This window comes from Thermobia domestica, chromosome 1, assembly GCF_964235325.1.
Source record: "Thermobia domestica chromosome 1, izTheDome1.hap1.1, whole genome shotgun sequence".
Lineage (NCBI taxonomy): Eukaryota > Metazoa > Arthropoda > Insecta > Zygentoma > Lepismatidae > Thermobia > Thermobia domestica.
The window spans coordinates 142,914,018-142,938,227 of record NC_137454.1 but is presented as its reverse complement, the minus strand read 5'-3'; the positions used below and the strand labels follow the sequence as shown (position 1 = coordinate 142,938,227).

General features: G+C 36.5%; 2 protein-coding genes across 2 annotated transcripts in view; one reads left to right on the top strand and one right to left on the bottom strand.

Annotated features, from left to right (window-relative positions):
• Positions 1-4,484, bottom strand: part of LOC145665785 (uncharacterized) — a 42,834-nt gene extending 38,350 nt beyond the window's left edge. The window contains exon 1 of the mRNA XM_081732925.1: positions 3,272-4,484. Coding sequence (XP_081589051.1) covers positions 3,272-4,484 — 1,213 coding nt within the window. The remainder of the gene's footprint in view (positions 1-3,271) is intronic.
• A 390-nt stretch (positions 4,485-4,874) lies between these two features.
• Positions 4,875-14,091, top strand: LOC145665682 (uncharacterized). Its single transcript, XM_081732861.1, has 2 exons — positions 4,875-5,828; positions 14,029-14,091. Exons 1-2 carry the CDS (start codon positions 4,875-4,877, stop codon positions 14,089-14,091), a joined length of 1,017 nt encoding a protein of 338 aa, XP_081588987.1.
• The last annotated feature ends 10,119 nt before the right edge of the window (positions 14,092-24,210 follow it).

Below are 24,210 nucleotides of genomic sequence, written 5' to 3'. Positions count from 1 at the left end.
AAATATTAAAATTCTTAAAACTTTCGAAGTTTTTGTCTATTTTAAAGGAATTTTCGGCTTCATATTCAAGTGTTTGTTCCAAATGACAATTCCAGTCCGAGTAGACAATGATCGAATCTCGGGGGACTCTGCAATGTAGGAAAAATAATGACGTCTATATCGTGATCCTGTTGGTGACATCACGAGTCATGACGTGAATATAGCACAAAGTAAACGCTAAATGCTTTCGGCTCTCGTTCCTGAGGGAGCTAGCGCAGCATGCTAGTAAGAAAGATTGGTTTTGGCGTGGGTTCAAATCCTTCCTAAGGAGAATTATTTTTACTATTTTTAAAAAAGTTTATAACACTTCTTTCGTTAAAAGAAAGATTTAAAATAATATTCAAAAAGTGATTAAACAATTATTTTTTTTAAAAAAAATTTCATTAAACTTCTTTCATTAAAATAAGTTTGCCCTTGTACTATACAGATCCATAGCAAAGTTAGTAGTAAAAATAGTAGTAGTACGAACGGGTTACAATGCGATTCAGCATTCATTTGTTTCCGTGCGATGTTGCCAAACGTAACTCGCTTACAATGCTTTCTGGCTAGGCCTTAGTGTGTTTCGAAAATATGCTTGTGTTCGGGATGAAGTTCCAAGGTCCAGCATTGACTAGGAGTTTTTGCTATTAATATCCCTTCTAACAATATTGGCAGTGGACAGAAGTTGGACCGTGTTCAAGCTTTTTGCTCCTTATTTAGTTATTTTACTTTATTATTTAACGAATATATTGAAAATATATTTGTCAGCAGGCACGTATGCAGGAATTTATTTCGAGAGGGGTCCAAAGTTATCTGGGGAGTCCGACTTCAATATTAGGATAAATTATAATACTTTTTAAAAGATAACCCCCAAAATTAGGTTAAATTTACAGAAAAGTTGGGATTTCAGAGGGGGTCCGGACCCCCTGAACCCACCCCTAAATGCGTCCTTATTTTCAGTAATGTTTCCTCATTTTGAAACCCTCAGAAACTTCGAATATGTAAAGGAAAACGAGTTATTTTCGATAAAGTATCACTTCAAGGAGACGCAATATTTTTTTAGTGCACATGGTGGTACCCCAACTTAACCAGGACAAGAATTTATTTACTTTGGTTCTCTGCCAATGCGTTCTATCGAAAGATTAGGTTTGTAATATATACTCCTAAGAACAAACGTGTTTGCCAGAGAACCGTGATACTGAACAGAGCTCCACAGAAATGCATGCTGAACTTTCGTTTATAGCTACCCTTTGGTGTTTTTTGCCATCAAGGTCAATCGAGTGATGATTCAGTTCAGTCCCTGTTCTTAAGCTGTGTTTGTATTACTTCGAACAGTTTTGACCTGTGTTTTCCAACCACCATATGAACAGACAATCAGGGCAAATCATAGCATACAATAAATTTAAGCAAGTATATTTGTCGCGAAATTATTACACACATTACCCAAAGACACTTAATATATGAATCCATACATTTATTTATATAGGTAAAGCAAAGAGTGGAAATTACCTCTCGAAAGAATAAATTAACAGCACGATCATAATGAAAAGCATGCCTCGTTATATAACAGACTTCTTTCGCGTAAGAAATCGAAACTCAGTTGGTCAGAGCAACTAGTCTGTACCAATTAGGTTGTTAGTTCGAGCCTAATAGGAGTAAGAGTTTTTATTACTATTGTTTTTCTCTTTTTTATGTGAGGAGAAATCAAATTGTAACATCGCGACATCAAATGTACTTGGTTAGGTAACTTTGTCTTAGCTAAACTTTAAATATCAGTAACCGTCGAAATTATTTCACTAACCGATCAGTTACTGAACATTTCAAACACCAGTGTCATAACATGAAGGTTAACCTCACGTCCGCCGTCCTTAGTTATGCGTCCATACTTTCAAGGTCGGACCTTGGGCCGGGCAACTCGGGCGACTGCCCGGGGCACCAGAGTCAGAGGGACGCCAAAGCGAGCCTCAAAAAGTAAATTTTATAATGTGTTCCTACTGACTTTTTAGGTTTATATTCTTGTAAAGTAGCGGCAATTACATAATCTTTTTCCATTTCACCATGGAAGAAGAGAGTTTCATAGCACTAAGGGGACTGTATCGACAAATGGAGAGATGGCATGTAGAATAAAGAGTGGAGGGGGAGTAAGTATTGTTTGTTTGTTTGCTTGAGTTTAGCGTTCCACGGTTATGCCTTAATGGCCAAAGGAAATGTGGATACTGATTATAGTGAAATCCGAACCACGTACAACGAGATACTTTGTATCGGTTGATAATTACTTGTATCTTGGGCAGAAAGTGCTTTTACACAAGCACTATACCTGATATAATGTTAACTAAAATAACAGACAAATTCTGACCAAAGCATATATTAACTAATAAATAATAGCGTTACAGTTTCGGCAAATTAACTTTGCCTTCATCAGACACATTATGAAATACAATTTCTAAGATTACAGCTTATATACTTCTTAAAGTGAGAGGAGGTATTCCATGAACCAATCATATTCGTCCTTTCCTTTAGCAATTTTTAATTAATACAAATGCAACTTTTAATGATCAACTTTCACTTAAGAGCTAAACTTTTAATTGGCACACCTGTGTATGAATAACTTTCACTTTTGAAAAACATAAACTCTTAATTGTCTATCCGTTGTTCAACACACCTGTTTTAACCTCTTCTTTCTTCTCTGTTTTATCCAATATCTTTCTCCATACATCATGTATATTTAGTCCGCTATTCCAATTCATAAGTTTCTCGCTTCCTTCCTTTCTTATCCATTCTGCCTCTTTCCATTTTCTTATAATGCTTCTTTTCTCCTTTTCCAGCCCCTCTACGCCTTCCCAGTCTATTTCATGTCCTGTCTCCCTTACATGTTTATATATAGCGTTACTATCTCTCTTCAATCGAACGTCGTCCTTGTGCTGTTTAATCCTTTCTTGTAACCTCCTTCCTGTTTCTCCTACATAACTCATATCACATTCTTTGCATTTAATTCTATATACAACCCCTTCATCACTTATTTGAATCTCTGTAACCTTCCTTTTCCTCGTTCGCAACGCATTTAACATTCTTCTGCTACCTTTTCTGTACGTTCTTACTCCTCCTTTTCTCAATAAGTTTTTTAAGACTTCCGTTTTTTCTCCTATGCTCTCTATCCCGAACCATCTTTTCTTTTCTTCTTCTCTATCTTCTCTCACTTCCTTCTGCCTTCTGCCCTCTTCTTTCTTGCTATTCTTCTTCAATATATCCTCACTATATCCATTCTGCATTAATAAAGTGTGAAATTGCTCTATGTCTTCTTTTCTCTTCTCGTCATCACTGTCTATCATTCTTATCCTTCTTTCCATGTTTCTAATAAAGTTCCTTTTAGTTCCTTCATCTACATCACTTCTTCTATGGCAATAAACACCTGCTGAACATTGTTTTCTATACCATGTTGTTCCAAATTTCCCTCCTACTTTCCTTATTGTCATATCTAAAAAGTTTATTTTCCCCTCTTCCTCTAATTCTACCTCCAGGCTTATTCCTTTCTCTTTATCTTCTATCCTTCTCACAAATTGCTCGAATTGTCTCTTCGTTCCTTTCCAAATACCTAAACAATCATCCACATACCTGCAAAACATAATCAGTCTTTCGCCTCCTTCTTCTTTAACTTTCTCTTCCCATTTATTCATCACAATTTCTGATAACACTGGGCTTAGTTTCGATCCTATACTTAGTCCTTCCTTTATTTTCACTAATTTTTCTCCTATCGTACACACACTGTTCTCCCATATCAGTTTTAATGCTTTTATCACTTTATCTTTCTTCCATTTCCTTACTGTTCTATTCTCCATTTCTTCTTCCAATACCTTCAAAATATAATCCCTTCTTAAGCTGGGAAACATTGCTTTGACATCCACGCTGAACATCAGTGTTTTCTCATTTCTTCTTCCTACTTTCTCTATCATCCTCTTGACTTCTTCTGTATTCTTAACTCTATTACTTACTTGTTCTCCCCTTATTTCCTCTGCTATTATCTTTATTTCCTCTTCTAATGGTTGAAAAATATTCTTTCTGCAATCCATTACTGGTCTCAGCTTTACCTCTTTTTTGTGTATCTTTGGGAATAGTTTCATATCCGGAATTCTTCCTTTTTCATCTAATAACTTTCTAAAGCCTGCCTTCTTCGCATTCTTTATTATCTCCTCTTTAACTTCTTCTTTCATCTTTCTCTCACCTATCACCTCGTATGTCTCATCGCATAATTCATCTAATTTCTCTTTGTACCATTTTTCTTCCATTACTACTACTGCTCCTCCTTTATCGGCTTGTTGTATAACAATATCTTTCCTTCGTCTTAAGCTCTTAAATCCTTCTTTCTCTTCCTTTGTAAGATTCCCTATTTGTTTGTTCATATTCTGCTTGACTATAGCAGCAGCTTTTCTTCTTATCGTGTTTCTTTCTTCCTCTTCTTTTATGTCCATAATTGCTTGTTCCACTGAAAAAACTAATTCCCTTGTATTCGTCTTTTCTTCCTTCACTTTGAACTTGTATCCCAAATCAAGGCACTTTTCTTCTTCTTCCTTTAGTATTACGTTTCCTATCTTCACAACTCTATTTGCTTTTCCGTTTTTTCTTTCTCTCCATCCTAAATTCTTCCCTTTCGTTTCCAATCTTTGCCATTCTTTCTTCTCAAAGGGAAGAATTTAGGATGGAGAGAAAGAAAAAACGGAAAAGCAAATAGAGTTGTGAAGATAGGAAACGTAATACTAAAGGAAGAAGAAGAAAAGTGCCTTGATTTGGGATACAAGTTCAAAGTGAAGGAAGAAAAGACGAATACAAGGGAATTAGTTTTTTCAGTGGAACAAGCAATTATGGACATAAAAGAAGAGGAAGAAAGGAACACGATAAGAAGAAAAGCTGCTGCTATAGTCAAGCAGAATATGAACAAACAAATAGGGAATCTTACAAAGGAAGAGAAAGAAGGATTTAAGAGCTTAAGACGAAGGAAAGATATTGTTATACAACAAGCCGATAAAGGAGGAGCAGTAGTAGTAATGGAAGAAAAATGGTACAAAGAGAAATTAGATGAATTATGCGACGAGACATACGAGGTGATAGGTGAGAGAAAGATGAAAGAAGAAGTTAAAGAGGAGATAATAAAGAATGCGAAGAAGGCAGGCTTTAGAAAGTTATTAGATGAAAAAGGAAGAATTCCGGATATGAAACTATTCCCAAAGATACACAAAAAAGAGGTAAAGCTGAGACCAGTAATGGATTGCAGAAAGAATATTTTTCAACCATTAGAAGAGGAAATAAAGATAATAGCAGAGGAAATAAGGGGAGAACAAGTAAGTAATAGAGTTAAGAATACAGAAGAAGTCAAGAGGATGATAGAGAAAGTAGGAAGAAGAAATGAGAAAACACTGATGTTCAGCGTGGATGTCAAAGCAATGTTTCCCAGCTTAAGAAGGGATTATATTTTGAAGGTATTGGAAGAAGAAATGGAGAATAGAACAGTAAGGAAATGGAAGAAAGATAAAGTGATAAAAGCATTAAAACTGATATGGGAGAACAGTGTGTGTACGATAGGAGAAAAATTAGTGAAAATAAAGGAAGGACTAAGTATAGGATCGAAACTAAGCCCAGTGTTATCAGAAATTGTGATGAATAAATGGGAAGAGAAAGTTAAAGAAGAAGGAGGCGAAAGACTGATTATGTTTTGCAGGTATGTGGATGATTGTTTAGGTATTTGGAAAGGAACGAAGAAACAATTCGAGCAATTTGTGAGAAGGATAGAAGATAAAGAGAAAGGAATAAGCCTGGAGGTAGAATTAGAGGAAGAGGGGAAAATAAACTTTTTAGATATGACAATAAGGAAAGTAGGAGGGAAATTTGAAACAACATGGTATAGAAAACAATGTTCAGCAGGTGTTTATTGCCATAGAAGAAGTGATGTAGATGAAGGAACTAAAAGGAACTTTATTAGAAACATGGAAAGAAGGATAAGAATGATAGACAGTGATGACGAGAAGAGAAAAGAAGACATAGAGCAATTTCACACTTTATTAATGCAGAATGGATATAGTGAGGATATATTGAAGAAGAATAGCAAGAAAGAAGAGGGCAGAAGGCAGAAGGAAGTGAGAGAAGATAGAGAAGAAGAAAAGAAAAGATGGTTCGGGATAGAGAGCATAGGAGAAAAAACGGAAGTCTTAAAAAACTTATTGAGAAAAGGAGGAGTAAGAACGTACAGAAAAGGCAGCAGAAGAATGTTAAATGCGTTGCGAACGAGGAAAAGGAAGGTTACAGAGATTCAAATAAGTGATGAAGGGGTTGTATATAGAATTAAATGCAAAGAATGTGATATGAGTTATGTAGAAGAAACAGGAAAGAGGTTACAAGAAAGGATTAAACAGCACAAGGACGACGTTCGATTGAAGAGAGATAGTAACGCTATATATAAACATGTAAGGGAGACAGGACATGAAATAGACTGGGAAGGCGTAGAGGGGCTGGAAAAGGAGAAAAGAAGCATTATAAGAAAATGGAAAGAGGCAGAATGGATAAGAAAGGAAGGAAGCGAGAAACTTATGAATTGGAATAGCGGACTAAATATACATGATGTATGGAGAAAGATATTGGATAAAACAGAGAAGAAAGAAGAGGTTAAAACAGGTGTGTTGAACAACGGATAGACAATTAAGAGTTTATGTTTTTCAAAAGTGAAAGTTATTCATACACAGGTGTGCCAATTAAAAGTTTAGCTCTTAAGTGAAAGTTGATCTTTAAAAGTTGCATTTGTATTAATTAAAAATTGCTAAAGGAAAGGACGAATATGATTGGTTCATGGAATACCTCCTCTCACTTTAAGAAGTATATAAGCTGTAATCTTAGAAATTGTATTTCATAATGTGTCTGATGAAGGCAAAGTTAATTTGCCGAAACTGTAACGCTATTATTTATTAGTTAATATATGCTTTGGTCAGAATTTGTCTGTTATTTTATACAAGAAGTTCCAAAGCTAGAATGAGTGGCATTCAAATGTTAACTAAAAATAACAAAAGAAGAATGTTTTTAAGATGTAAGAAATATACATTATTATTGTATAGTTGGTTGCTATGTAGTTGTTTATGGATATATAATTAACATGTATGATTGCAAGACAGTTTGTGTGAATATACGTTAAAAGAAATCAACGAATAAATTATCTAACACTTATCATGGACTTGTAATTTCCGTAGAAAAGGTGATAAATACTAGTGAATATAATTACGGAAGGTATTTTAAGGTGTAAACGATTACTGCCACTAAAGATTTACTTATATTATTAGCCGAACCAGGGTTGATGACTACCTTTGGTGAGTCGTTGTAAAATTTTTGGTGCCGAAACCCGGGAGTCTTGTAAATTCATATCCCGAAGTCTAAAGTAAGGGTGAATTTACCTCTGTAAGAAGGTTCATGAATACGAACTCAACTATTCTCAGAAGTGGCAGAGTAATCACAAGAAAAATTATGATCGGTGAGATAGTAGAAAATGAAACTGTTGACAGTGTTAACAACGAGCAAAATATAGCTCCCATTACACCCGAAATGTTGACATTAGAAGACAAAATTTTAATGGCACTACAGCGACAGGAACAAAGCCGAAAAGACGATTTAGAAGCCATGAAGCAAAATTTGACTCAGATGTCCAACGAATTAAAACAGACGGTACAGCAGAAATCCGAAGAATCAAGTAGACAATATGAAGAATTAAGTAGACGATTGGAGCACATAGATCAAAAGTCAGAAGAATTGAATAGAAGATTAGAGCATATAGATCAAAAGTCAGAAGAATTGAGTAGAGGATTAGAGCAAATAGATCAAAAATCAGAAGAGACGAAACAATCTGTTATTCAGGCGGTGAGAGACATCACATTACAGTTTGATGAAAAGCTAAAAAGATTATCTGAAGATTGCCAGGATAATTACAACCATGTAATCCAAGAAGTCAATTGTGTAAAAAAGGATTTGGAAGTAATAGAATCTTCTGTTCGTCAGCAAAAGATCCAGGTCACTGATAATTCTAACCAAATACGTGCAAATACCACAGAAGGCAGGCGTGCTAGCCACTAGACCAAGCTGGGGGGCGGTGTTCGTATTGTTTATAGCAGGCCATATTCTTTGTGAAGTTTTCCTAGGTAATGAATGTCTTTTTGAAAAATGGGTTTAAACTATTAAAAATACTAGGATAAAATGTAAAATATAGGCTTATACTAGGGGGGAGGGCGCCATAAAGTCACTTTGCCCAAGTCAAAATTTGGCCTGGTCCGTCCCTGCGTACTTTCTATATATTTTTTGGCTTTGCAGCTTGTGCGGTCCCCACGCCACAGGGTTGTGGGGACGCTATTTACGCCAATGCTTCGAACGTAATTCAATAACTTTTTCAGAAATTCTACCGTCAGCGTGGAAACGGGAATATATATTTTTCTAATAGTCCCATAGAACTTTCACCCAGAACACCAGATGCAATATTTCAGAATGGGCTCTGGCTAAGTATAAGGAGGATTTGATATTTCCTAAGTAAGTTACTTTCAGAAAGTTTGATATTTCTTTAACGGTGTTGTAAATGAACATACTCATTGTTATTAGCCCGATACCAAACCATCCTGGACAAATCCCTCTAGAGCAACGATCGGCAAAAGTTTATTCTGGCTAATTTTATAAGCGACTCAAGGGTGAAACACTTGTTAACGAAAGCAATGCTGTGCATACACTGCCATGCTTCTGACAAAATATAAAGTGTTTTATAATCTTTACACACGTTTCCTATTCTTTTTGTCACCCTTGGTTGTGTAGGGCGCCTTCGAACAAATAAAGAAGCGGTAATATTACAGCCAAAGGGCGCTATAAATATATTACGTATTTTTTTTTTTTGTTACCTAATCATAATCGTCTAGAGTCATCTTCGGTAGAATAAAAGATGCTACGTGATATTCCACTCACGGAGGAAAGGATGCTCTAAATATATTTCTTATTCATTTTGTCTGCCCTGCTTGTCAGAAATTAAATACTTTCTTTTGGGAGGGTGCTGAAAATAGAGGGGCAAAATAAAACGTCGTGCCCCTCATACAGTTTAAAGGACCCCGGAAAGTGGCTTCCGGCTAATGTTATTGAAACTTCGCTGGTTGATAGTTCTTAGCATCTGGATCAAAAGTCTCAATGGGCACAAAGACCGAAATCCACTCCTTCCCCCCAAAAACCGCCTCCAAGTAGCTGGGGGGATTGAACGATTTCAGCATGTAAAACAATTTGTTGTTTTAATCAACTCAACAAGGACCCGAAACAACCACATGTTAGACTATCAAACTACCCCACTTGACACCATCCTTTTCCCCCCACATATCCCCCCCGCGAATTACCTTACGGATGTTCCATATTACTGTAGTTTATAGTTGCGCGTATCTGTTGAAATACCTACAGTTTTGGTCTCACCGACGATATAATGGGTTTCACGTATCGCTGATTACGAATCTGAGGTGAGAGTTCTAGAATTCAAGATGGAGGATCAATATGGCGGATCAAAAACACGAAACTCCTGAATGTAGCCACAAATAGCTGTTTACTAGGGTATTTTGGATCGTTGGTTACGAATCTGAGGTCAAAATTCTTGAATTTAAGATTGCAGATCCAATATGGTGGATAAAAACGTCGAAGCCACAAATCGTAGTAGACTAGAGTGTTTTTAGATCGCTGTTTAAGTACGCAACATTCCTTGATACTTCAGCCATCATGTAGAATTATTCTGCACCCTTGCCCTTTACCAAACCCACCACAGATATCTTAATGCTGAACGGTGTTAAAATAATTCATCAATTATCTGTTCATTATTTTCATCATTTCGGTTTGCAGCATCTAATGTGGTACTTAGCAATGAGTCATCGGGATATCTAATATTCTGTAAATGTCGTGCATGGCCTAAATAGCACAAGACATTTGCAGCGTGCGCACATGTACCTAATGTAAGAGCACCGCTTTGACATGTACAGTAGTAACCTTGAATAACATTTTGATCATAATCCTGGTCATTGTGTTAGTAGACAGAGGATACCGCGATGCAATTCCTTTACTGGGATATTTAGGAATTGATCATAGAATGCCCGCACTCCTACTACCACGTGAAAGACAACTATCAACAGAAGATGCGAATACTTCTCGACTAGTTACTAAAAGTCTATGGATAGTCGAGGCAAGAAACGGGCATCTAAGATCTGTTTTTAAGTTTCTAGCACAAAAATTGAATCTGCAACATGCAAAGAAACTGAATAGTTTCTATCGCATAGCTGGAGCTATTTTGAACAGATACCATCCCGTTATTTTCATGCAAGATGCAACCATTGAATTAGCTAGAGAAATGGGAAATAGGTCAATCATGCCGAACGTTGTTAAAGCAAGAGTGGAGGTAGATAATCTTATTAGAAGTAACGGTCAATGGGTACCGCTGAATGATCAAAGCCTAATTGATTTCTCTGTACTTAACTTAAACTACTTACGAGATTTGACTGTAGGCACATATCAAGTAGATCTCTCATCCTCTTACGTCCAAGATAAACTAATACGAGATAAGGATGAGCAATTCCAGCTTGACGAAAACGTAACTGAACCGGGATTCCTGCGCATACTTCTCTACTCAAGGTTCCGCAATGCAACTAAGGATCAAGTTTTCATAGCATATGTAGCCAATGATGAAGATGACCAGGATTATGATCAAAATGTTAATCAAGGTTACTACTGTATATGTCAAAGCGGTGCTCGTACATTAGGTACATGTGTGCACTTGCAAGTGTCTTGCGGTATTTAGGCCATGCACGACATTTACAGAATATTAGATATCCCGATGACTCATTGCAAAGTACCACATTAGCTGCTGCAAACCGAAATGATGAAAATAATAAACAGATAATTGATGAATTATTTTAACACCGTTCAGCATTAAGATATCTGTGGTGGGTTTGGTAAAGGGCAAGGGTGCAGAATAATTCTACATGATGGCTGAAGTATCAAGGAATGTTGCGTACTTGCAAGTGTCTTGCGGTATTTAGGCCATGCACGACATTTACAGAATATTAGATATCCCGATGACTCATTGCTAAGTACCACATTATATGCTGCAAACCGAAATGATGAAAATAATGAACAGAAAATTGATGAATTATTTTAACACCGTTCAGCATTAAGATATCTGTGGTGGGTTTTGGTAAGGGTGCAGAATAATTCTACATGGTGGCTGAAGTATCAAGGAATGTTGCGTACTTAAACAGCGATCTAAAAACACTCTAGTCTACTACGATTTGTGGCTTCGACGTTTTTATCCACCATATTGGATCTGCGATCTTGAATTCAAGAATTTTGACCTCAGATTCGTAACCAACGATCCAAAATACCCTAGTAAACAGCTATTTGTGGCTACATTCAGGAGTTTCGTGTTTTTGATCCGCCATATTGATCCTCCATCTTGAATTCTAGAACTCTCACCTCAGATTCGTAATCAGCGATACGTGAAACCCATTATATCGTCGGTGAGACCAAAACTGTAGGTATTTCAACAGATACGCGCAACTATAAACTACAATAATATGGAACATCCGTAACGTAATTCGCAGGGGGGATATGTGGGGGGAAAAGGGCGGTGTCAAGTGGGGTAGTTTGATAGTCTAACATGTGGTTGTTTGGGGTCCTTGTTGAGTTGATTAAAACAACAAATTGTTTTACATGCTGAAATCAGTTCAATCCCCCCAGCTACTTGGAGGCGGTTTTTGGGGGGGAAGGAGTGGATTTCGGTCTTTGTGCCCATTGAGACTTTTGATCCACATGTTAAGAACTATCAACCACCGAAGTTTCAACAACATTAGCCGAAAGCCACTTTCCATAAGATAGGTGCGGGGTCCTTTTGTTACGTAGTTGCTCAAATTATTACTAAAGAAAGCACTTTAAACTAAGATGTCTAAGGTTACTACATTATGTAAGGGTGGCATATTCAGGAATAATAATATTTATTATTATTATTATTATTATTATTATTATTATTATTATTATTAAAATATTATTATTATTATTATTATTATTAAAATATTATTATTATTATTATTATTATTATTATTATTATTATTATTATTATTATTATTATTATTATTATTATTATTATTATTATTATTATTATTATTATTATATGAATGTCTTTGGAGAGACGAAATTATGTGACACGAATCATTACATGTAGAGCTTTAAGATGAGTGGTCAAAGGGGAGGAAAGAGAAGGGTTTTTCTCTCTGACTCTCTATCGTAAAGATTATGTACTGAAGGTAAGAAGCATCATCAACCTAAAATTGGTAGCTTTTACGTAGAATATCAGTTATTTCAGTTTTGTTCCTTCGGGCTACTTACCTCATGTGCTAAATTCAAAACAATTTCAATTCAAGACAAATACATTCTAAAACTTTTCCGTAATGAACCATCTTCTGAAAATTAAACATTTAATAGGGAAATCTGGTATCAAAGTGTCCAAAAAAGTAGATAGAAGACTATTTAATGATAAACAGGAAAGTTTATAAAAATCTCCAAATTAGAATTAGCATTTACTGGGAAACATTCATTATGCACCAGCGAGCATATTGTGAGCAGTGAGCACAGGGAAAATAATTACGAAACTGTTTGCAAACAAAATTAGGGACACTAATGCAAGTGCAACAACATTTTTTTCTTTTTTTTATCGTCATGAGTTTTACAATTTGATTCTTTCCCACATAAAAAATAAATAAAACAACCACAGTGATAAAAATGACAGCTGTACCTCTGTGGGGTTCGAACCACCTACTGCCGGCATACAGACTCGTTGCTTTAACTAACTGAGCTATTTGTTTTCTTACGCAAACTGAACATGTTCTACGGTAAAGATTATTTTTCATTACGATCGTGCTACCAATTCATCCTTTTCCATAGGCACTATATGCTCTATCTATACGTTAATACTTAGTATAGATTCATATATTTGGAGTTTGGAGATAATGCACGTAATAGGACATATTAGAAATGTTCCTTTAAAAGTTTTGTTTGTAGATCTAATCCACATTTCTCTCAATGACATAGATGTCGTTGCTTCGTGTTGAACTGCAGAATTCCCTCGCGTTCTTGAAAAATTCCCACTTTAGCAGAGTTGGTAATTCCCGTAATTTCGGTCGATTTAATGTTTTTCGCTTCTAATTTATTTATTTTAAGCTAATATCTAACACAAATATTAAAAACGAGTTTGTTATTAACGTTTCCTGCTGGGGAAACCTTCCAAAATTTCGAACATATAAAGAAAACGGAGATATTTTGAGAAAACTTCAAAATAAAGAGACGCGTCATTTATTTTGCTCATAGTAGTACATGAATTGACGGAGTTGATTATTCACAGTAGTTGGTCTGACAACTTCACTGTTGTTCAATTCAGTGGTGAAGATGTTTTAGATTTCAGGTCATGGTGGCCACTCTGGAGACAAGGAACAAACAGAGAAAGGATAAAATAAAATAGCTTTTGGGATCAGCAGCCTTCACCACTTTTCTATACTAGAAACTATTCATGAGTATGAACAGATTTTTCCAAGTGTTAATGGACTAATGGAATACACTTTCATCATGTCACGCAACACTACGAAAACTGTATTACTTCCTAAAACTAAACTGAACAGAACATGAGCTGTCCCTTTGAAGATGAACGAGACCAGACTTGGAAAAGTGCATGGATTAAATACTGGATGATCATAAAAATTTATATGACTTAAGTAAGCCATTCTACCCCTCCAATCAGTCACATTAAGGAGAGTGACTTATAAAAAATACATTATGTTATAAGGTGTTGGCACTTTCAGAATACTGCATTGTTTGTTCTTCCTAAAATATTGTATTCTGCTGGTTTGTACTAGTACTACATCTTTCTGCAAAGCACAGTATTAAATGTAATGATTATATTATTATAATATTATAATATATTAATGTGCCTTGTAGGTCGGTCTATCAGCTGTATTGGAATATGAACACACGCTCTCGAATTTGGGGAATAAAACTTAAAAAAAACTCGCTTGGTTTAAAAATAAGAATTTTATCATTAAAATAATATTTTATTATGCAATGCTACTTACTTGCATTCCCAACTATGTCTCGTCGCACAACAAAAGTAAAAACCTTTTAAATTTTTAATTGCGTACTTTGGTGTTAGACCAGCTGAAGATCAGTCTCTGCTTTGTCGCCACAGTTACCGTGAGAAAATTTCACCTTTTATACTAGCACAATATTAAGGTTTGCATGCAGGATTTTTATTTAGCATGAAAGTGGTCAAGGTAAATTCCAGCAATAACCTCAGCATTTTTCGATATCGGTAAACATGGAACTCAAACTACTTTACGAGTCGGAGTAAGACAAACAGTGACGACAGCTGTTAATTCAGAACTTAATCATGACAAAGATTAAATATTTTTTTTAATTATTCTTGGGAGAAAAAAATTTTTGCTTTCAAATTATTATTATTACTAATTACTATTATTAGTATCTCTGTCTTTCTTCAACATACTACCAATGTAACAGTGTCTAAAAATTTAGATATATTTAAGAAAAACCCCTGGTTTCACATTTTGTCAACATGTTTTCTGTTAAAAGGACTGTGTCCAAAGTTTAATGTTTTTTTTTTTTTTTTTTTTTTTTTTTTTTTTTTTTTTTGTAAATTAAACAATAATTCTCAGTTGCATCCTATATAGCTTCTAAACAATCAGTAACCATGTACATTTACACATATTTTTCTTTTTTTTCATCAACCAAACCTACTCGTGGGGAAACAGTTTTTTCGTCATTTCCCGAAAATTTTGTTTATTGCACATCCGCCCTTTTAACAGAAAGCGTCTCAATTATGGGTGTTCGAACAATGGCTGAGTTGTTTCGTGTAATAGTCCATGGGAGAAGCTGATGAACCATGATTTTTACATATATAAGGTTTTTCTGCTGATCTTATATAATTTTGTGGTGATGATTTCGAATCCGACAAGTGCTACTCTGTAAACTTTGGGGAAACTTCGCAAACGGGGGTAAAGAGGGGTAGTGTTCTCTTACTTTCCATGTCTTAAATTACTGGTTTATCTCAGCATAGTTTCATTTTCCTCATATCCTATAGACACTAGAATGCCAATTCCTGCATATGTTATAAGTAACCATACTAGTAACCAATTAACGGAATTTGATAATTTTCTCACAAATGTCACGGTTGCCAACTATTAATAAAATTTACAAAAATAATTTTTATACAGAATATTTTATTTTACAAATTTTTCACGTAGAAAATGTTAAGACCATGAGAAGTATCATATATATTCCAAATATACTCCTTAAACTCTCATATGAGCTATGAATAAAAGCAAGATAATCACTATCTAGAAGGGAAATTGGAAGCACAACTTTTGACTTCTAAATATAGTTAGTACAAAAATAACACATTCGGAACAATTCAAATATATATATTTCTTGTAAACTATTTTCAGTTTGTCTCTTTATCATTTGTGAATAGCCTTAAATGTGTTCGTTGTGTAGAAATTATACTTCCTCTCTTGAACATCATAGTTGCCAACTATGACGGAATTATGTTTTTTCTTATTTTTGACGATTTTTTAGTGACAAAAGCGTAAAAGTTAACGAGATCTACGCAAAGTACGTGCAACATTTTTATTACTCTTCATGTCACTTCAAGTACTGTAGGAAAACTGGTTATTCGGGAAAGCTAAAATTGAGACAGCGATATAAGAAAGGTTTCTTTTGTAAAATGGAGTAATATTTTTCCTACAGTATATTTTTTTCACGCAGTACAGCAAACGAAAACCAAAGTACGTTTTATCAGCAGTATCTGTATACTTACATGTTGAAAGCATAAACATGTGTTGTTTGGAGAAAAGAGAAACACAGTACAAAACTTTATCAGAATCAACGCACGGGGAAAGTAGTGGACTCCTCTTGATCACTCTCTTGTGTTTGTTCTGGTCCATTCATACACTCACTTTGGCAGATACAGAACGATGTGCACTTCGATTACCTTTGAAGGCAACCACAACCACGATAGCATCCTGTTGTGCATGAGCAGCTAATTGAGTTCATTACTACATCAGGCGTTATTGGTGTATTTGCAGACAACATTGTCTTTAAAGGTAGACATTCTACATCATCCATTGGGTCTGGTAATGTACGGTTCACCTCTCTCGTAAGAAGAGGTAGTCCCGTATTGTTTGGACGACCCTACCGAAGGAAGGGTGTGGGTGTCCCTTCTAATGGTGGCTTACACGTACCATTGGGATTCGGACAGGTAGCTTTACTACAACGTGTACGTGGTACCTAAACACGTTAAAGATAGGTAGCCCCGTATTGTTTGGGCTGGCCTACCAGGGGAGACACGGCTACCAAATGACAATGTCTGCCTTGGGCAAACGGTCTACGTCAGTCATTGGCTCTGGTAATGTACGGTGTACCTCTACCGTAATTAGAGGAAGTCCCGTATTGTTTGGACGACCCTACCGGGAGGGGAGTGTTGGACTCCTGCTTGCAGTGGGACCAAACGGAGGTGGGGGGAGGGGCCAATCCCAGGAATCTGGGTAACGGTTCTAATCCTGCCAAAGGGAGGAAAAACTGTAGGATATGGGCCGGCACCAAACTCAAATGGTGACTCAACACGTACCATTGGGTCTGGGATGAGATACGGGAGTATCTCGACGTGTGCGTGGTACCTCTACACGACAAGGCGGTTGCCAGTTGAACGATAGAGGTAGGCAGGGCCGGGATTAAACAAGCCCCCTCGGGCATTGCCTGGGGCCCCGGAATTGGGTTGGACTCTGCCGGGCTGTGGTCATACCGTGGGATTCGGTAGCTTGTGGGAGCCAATCCCAGGAATCTGGGTAACGGTGAACACGGGCGGGAGGTGAGCTCGCCTTATAACTCTCGGGCGCCACGCCTGCAGAGCATGGTAGGACTGACTCGCTAGCAGTCTGCCTCAACCAGTAGGTTAACTGGTAGGCACTCAGGACTTCGGTCTGGCCGCGCAGTGGGCATATCCCACTCCCTCAGTGAATGGGGGTTACACACTTAGGTGTCAAGGTTAAGGGACAAATCTTGACGGTGCACTTCGTGCACGAGCAACAATAGCGTATATTGTGGAACTACGGGTGGGGGAACCCGTCCATTCTTGCGGAACCCGTCCATTAAATAGACCGAACGGTCGCGGGCATGCTCTCCATGCATGCAACTAAGCGTGGCATAGTAGACCACTAGCTCACAATGTCTTGTTAGCCATGTTTTTCTTCCATAGTCTAGTTCGTAATCCTTTGGTAACCTTTTCTCTAGGGCTGTATAACTGAGTACTAAATGTATCACTCTGCTCTGCTATTAGACTTTCTTCAACTTGAGGATCTCCAATTGCTTCAAGTGTGCCTCGAAACTTCGATAGAATGTTCAGCATTCAGCCTTTATCAATGCAAGCAAGAGATGAAGTAGTATCACAGACAGTTAGAGCATGCGAGTATGGGCTGCATAATAATCACCATATATGGGCTGTGCACTCTTACAACTTCATTTATGTCAATTACTTCTCTGGATCTAGCGCATTTTTTCATTACGATTGGTATAGTTAGCTTTTGAACATATACATGATAGGTAAACAGAACTAGTTCATCCGTATCGTCATACTTCACCCAATAGATTGGGCAGGAGCACGTTTAGCCTCCCTAAGAACTATATGTACCATATTTACGTCACCTTCTTCTTGTGTTGTAGCCCTGCCTCCACTTCAATGGGGAATTGTTGTGGTCCAGTGATAAGCAATCTATGAGGTTCAATATGCTATTGTCCATTAGCGATTCTGTAATCAATGAAGTAAGTTCTTTTTCGTATTCATTGACGTCAATACGAACGCTCTTTTGGGGAAAAGAGTTGATAATGTAAGTTTTGAATTTCCTTGTTGTCGCTTCCTTCGCGTTGCTGCTTTGATGCTGTTCTCATACTATCTGTCGAATACTACTTGCAGAATATGGATTTGTTTGAGTTCACTTTCCACCATTGCTGTGAAATGTCTCTACATATGATTCTACTCTAGCCAGATGTGTTGGCCATGATACGTGCTAGGGCATTGTAGAACCGTCAAGAATGACAGCTTGATGGGTGCTTATTAGCGATCTTGCTGATTTCATTACGGCAAGTTTGTGTTGAAGCACACTTTTTGGGGTTTCTCACATTTCGCCCTTATTAAACAGAGCAGTTGGAACTGGAGCTAATTTATGGTAAAGCATATCATCTCCATTAATATCATGACATGATACGAGCATGCCCATTGTACGAGCATAAATAACACTGTGGTCAATTATAATTATCAGTTTAGCCTAACTTCGTAACGTCTAACATTGTTTTAGTTCTCTTGGAAATACTTTGGTGAAAACTTCCAGACCATCTACACACAAAGTCAGTCAGCTACTGTGTTCCCACTTTAACAGCGCCCAATACGTTTAGCGCACTTTTACACAAAGTTTGACACTGAGAATATTAACTAAGACCGTAAGTGGATGGCTTTTGCTATCAAGGGGTTCGATACATGTTGACAAAAATCCACGAATCGTCTCGCGATCTGCACAGTCAGCTTTGATAGTGGACCTATCTCCTCCTTGTGATGGAAAAGCAAGTCCTCATTTCCAGATTCTACATCTTTCTGAATTTGACCAAACACGTCAAGGAAAGAACTCATACGGCTAACGTTTTCGACTGTACAGTAAATCCAGTTACACCAGCAAGTCCATGACCATATCTCATGTACGTACTTTCGATAAATTGATTAGTTCATATCCCATTCCAGACACTCTTTTTGTGCCTTACTATGTGTTCAGCAGCAATGAATTTTGAACCAATCTGATTCTACTCAGATATAAATTAGTTTACGATCTCGTATAGATAACACATAAGTTCGCATGTTCGTAATTTGAAAACTTTTCGTTTGCTTTAATGTGTAAAAAGTTAGTATTGTTCTGTTACTACATGAGAAGAAAAAACAATCCTACGTTGATGAAGCAAAATTTCTAATGAAGCAAAACTTCTTATCTCCCTTGCTCGTCTGAAATTATATGAAGAGTAAATAAAAATATTGCATATACTTTGCGTAGATCTCGTTAACTTTTACGTTTTTATCACTAAAAAAAACTCGACAAAAATACGAAGAAACATAATTCCGTCATAGTTGGCAACTATGACGTTCAAGAGAGGAAGTATAATTTCTACACAATGAACACATTTAAGGCTATTCACAAATGATAAAGAGACAAACTGGAAATAGTTTACAAGAAATATATATATTTGAATTGTTCCGAATGTGTTATTTTTGTACTAATTATATTTAGAAGTCAAAAGTTGTACTTCCAATTTCCCTTCTAGATAGTGATTGTCTTGCTTTTATTCATAGCTCATATGAGAGTTTAATGAGTGTATATTTGGAATATATATGATACTTCTCTTGTTCTTAACATTTTCTACGTGAAAAATTTGTAAAATAAAATATTCTGTAAAAATATTTTTTGTAAATTTTATTGATAGTTGGCAACCCTGACATTTGTGAGAAAATTATCAAATTCCGTTAATTGGTTACTGGTATGATTGCTTATAACATATGCATGAATTGGCATTCTACTGTCAATAGGATATGAGGAAAATGAAACTATGCTGGGATAATCCAGTAATTTAAGACATGAAAAGTAAGAGAACATTACCCATCTTTACCCCCCGTTTGCGAAGTTTTCCCAAGGTTTACAGAGTGGCACTCATCGGATTCGAAATCATCACCCCAAAATTATATAAGAGCAGCTGAAAAACTTTATATATATATATATATATATATATATATATATATATATATATATATATATATATATATATATATATATATATATATATATATATATACATATAAACTGCTCTTATATACATAAAAATCATGGTAGGCTAAAAATTACCTCTTCTCCCCCGGACTATAATACACACATGGCATGCTTTACTCAGAGAACTCGGCTTGATGCACTGCCGTGCGTCTTGATAGTTTGTAGATACAGTATATTAGTATATAGTTTTTCGGAGTTTCGTGCAGAAGTTTAAAGGATGTTGTGGGAGCATTCATGTATTGAAGTTGTTGCTTAATGTCAACTGTAATGCTAGAATAGTTACTATGAAAGTTTATTAGAGCATAATCTGAAATGTTGTTAATTATATATGGTTAGTTAACAGCTAGTTTTAAGGTAAAAGTATAATTGAAACAACTAAGATATACCGCTAAGGAAAAGGGTTCAATACAATATTATGGAATAGATGAAGTTTATACAAAAGTTAACTAGTTTAATCCATTATAATTATTTTTAACCCAACACAGAGCTTAATTTATCTGCTTAGAATAAAATTATCTTATAATGGAAAAGATCCCAGATACGTCTTTATCTCTCTCTCCCTGATGATACTGAAAGATATAGGGAATAGATGCAAACAGTAATCTGAGTAGCGTTCAATACTACACTTCGCAAAATAAAATGGTGGAGAAGGGCTTTAACAATAGGTGGCTGCTTCCGTTGTGACTCTTTTTCAAGGTCTTGGTACGAGATGTACGTACATTAGACCTTATTCTGTCAAATCCCAACTGAGACTTAATGTTAACAGTCTAGACATCGCTTTGGATGATGTACGACTGCTTTGGGAAATCTACATGAGTGATGCTAGTGATCAATAATATACTCAGTTGCAGCAAGTAAAATATCACATTCGTATGTAGAGTAGAGGGGGGCAAGAGTACGTGGGGGGTAAGGATACGATTCCCTGAAATCAAGTGAATATATTCGCGTATGGCAATAATGCGTCACGTGGAGTTTGATGTTAATGGCGTCTAGAACCTAAACAAGTTTGAGTGTGCTGCGGCAAACTACAAGCTATCTAGGTAATTATTTATGTTTTTCTAATAGTTTGATATAATATTGGGACATAAGTAGTTAATGAATAACTTACACAATTTTACAACGATTTCAAAGTACTATAAAGCGTTAGTTTCTAACATATCCATTGTTTGACAGGATGGAGTAAATTGCCTTTCTTCCAACAGTTGGCTGTACAACATCACGGGAAAGTCAATTGTGTAGTGAGGGGGCAAGGGTACGCAGACACCTACGGGGCAAGGGTACGCGTGCGTACTCTTGCCCCTTCTGTTCTATGAAAAAGAATCAAATTTTATTTAGATCTAACAATCAAAAAAGAATGTAGATTCCGTTGTAATAGAGATTGACGGCAAACTTTACGAATACTGGTTCCCATATGTAGCCTCTAACGTTAATTCTGAAGAATCCTGATATTTTCTTATGTACGAGGGATACATTTTTATTCTAAATACCATTCCTTACATAACAGTATCTAAGGTGGTGTTTATTTTCGAAATAGATAAACGTGTGAGATAGTGACATCTGCAGTTATTGAATAACGTTACGCTTGCTTATTTTATTCAGGTTTCAGAAATGCTATGCTTTATCCTCTTTTATTTTAAATGTCAGTAGTCTTCAGTAAGAAAGTTCAATGGGCCTTATGCAGAGTCGTTCTGACGCGTGATTAGTGCCATACTAAAAAGTTCGACTACCGTATGTTTCCTGTAGTAGTCAGTCCTTTAGTAATCATACGTTAAAACGACTCTGCATAAAGCGGTATCAGTCCAATGATTGGTATGGGATCCTATAAAGATATATGAAGCTAACGTAACATTTGACAATATGTAGCTTCATCAAAGATTGGTCGAGAAGTTCTCGAGTTACCCTCGTAGGTGACAAGCATTCTGTAACTGATGGAATAAGCTGAATTTGGAAATATATTTTTATAAAGGGTCTAAATATTATCTGATTTTTTTTTTTGTATCCTATGCATTCTCATTACTGATATGAGGTGAATTAAGGATTTGTCTTTTCTTTTCTTTTTCTTTCTTTCTTTCTTTTTTTTTCTTTTTTTTTTTGAATGAGAATCTGCAACGTCTTTAGGTACAATAAAGCCAGTAGGCCTATTTACCGAAGAAATGGAGAACGAAGAATATATCACATTACTGAATCAACTCTTCTATGAATTAACTTTAAAAGATCTAAGAAGAATGGCATACAATTTTGCTGAACGTAACTAGTTACCCCATATCCTTTAGCCATGTGAATCGAATGGCAGAAAGAGGTTGGACAGAGTCTTTCCGTCGTAGACATTTAACAATTGCTTTGCAACAGCCTTCAAAGACTGGTCTAGGGAGAGCTCGTGGTTTTAGAAGCCACAAGTTGAATGCTTTTAATTGTCTAAAAATCTTGTAAGACAAAACGGCTTTTATCCACGGGATATCTACAACATCTACGAAACTGGCATAAATACGGTTCCTCAAAAAGTTTCAAAAGTCGACTAAAAATCAGTTGTGAATAAAACTGTATCTAGTGATTTTGGAGTTAACATAACAGCTGTTTCATGGAGTGCATCTGGTTCCTTTATTCCCAAGATATTTCCCACAAAACAAATGACACAAGAATTATTCGATGGCTCGCCGCCAGGTTCTGTGGGAATATCTAATTCTGGTTCATCAACTCACAACTTTTCGTAGAATGGTTATATTATTTACACCAACATGTACGATCAAATTTGGTTACGAGAAAGGTGTTTTTACTTGTTGACAATCAGACCTCTCACATTTCAATCGAAGCGATTGATTTCTGCAGGCAAAATGGGATAGTGATGTTGAGTTTACCGCCAAATCCCAGTCATAATTTGAAACCATTAGATCGCTCCTTTTTTGACCCGCTGAAATCCTGGTATTCAACAGCGTGTGATAAATGAATGAGGAATCATCCATCCCACATAATTCCGAGTTGCGAGCTTGTTTACTGAGGCTTACTACAAAGCTGCAATCATCGGTATCGAGCCTTCAAGAATCTGGAGTTGTCCTACTAAATCCAGATGTGTTCACATTGTGGATGTGGTAGACTTAAATGTAGAAGTCAGATCTGAAGACGAAAGCATTCCTGAAGCAACAAATCAAGCATCAGACCTGAATAGAGCCCAAAATTGTTCATCGGATGATTCACTGGAAGTAAAAAGGGACCCATGCGGTGCATCCAGATCAAACACTCCTTTGCCAGTTGCTCGTCCTCCTCCATCTGTTACCAAACCTTGAAACAGTAACGCTAGATCCTCACTAGAAGCAAGCAAGAGCTCATGCGGACTGTCCACTTCAAATACTCTTCTGCCCGTTGCTCGTTCTCATTCATCTGTTATCAAACCTTCAACCAGTAACACTGGATTCTCACTAGAAGCAAGCAGGAGCTCATGCAGATTGTCCACATCAAACACTTCTCTGCTGGCTGCTCGTTCATCGGTTACCAAACCTTCAACCAGTAAACTGATCTTTACTGGAGGTAAGCAGGGGCCCGTGTGGACCATCTACATCATGAACTCCTTTGGTAGTTGTCAGTCCTCCTCCAACTGCTACCAAGCACTCAACCAGTAGATCTTGATCTTCTCGAAGTCAGAAATTCTGACATCATCTCCTTTCAAGCAGAACTTACTTCCGAAACGGCGCCGAGCAAAGGCAAACATCATCTTGCACCAGGAAAGCTACAACCGAATTTGTAGCTACAACTCCTCAGGTCAGTGAGGAAGTAGTGTACAAGTGTCCATTATGTAATATCATCTACAGTGATCCACCAATAGAAGACTGGATCAAGTGCGCATGATGCCATGAATGGTGGCATGAACAATGCACATCATGTAAAGGAGTAAGCACCTTCATCTGTGATAATAGTTAATGCTCTTTTGGGTGCGTGCTCTTGCCCCTTTGATTTCGTACTCTTGCCCCACATATAGGGGCAAGAGTACGAATTTGAATGTTTTCATTTTATGAGTTCTAGTTCCTCTAAGAATAGAGGTATATAAAAGTTGAGTTCACATTTTGTAAAGGAGAGTTCAAGTTTTGTGTTCCATGTAAAAGTTTTCCGTTGTGACTATTTTTTACCAAAATATATAAGTTTAATTAAAATTTGCGTACTCTTGCCCCCCTTTCCTATATATTTGTAAGCATTTTTTTCTTTTAAAAAATTAAAAAAGAAAATAGAAAATGAATTGCTAACTTTCACTTTCCGTTTA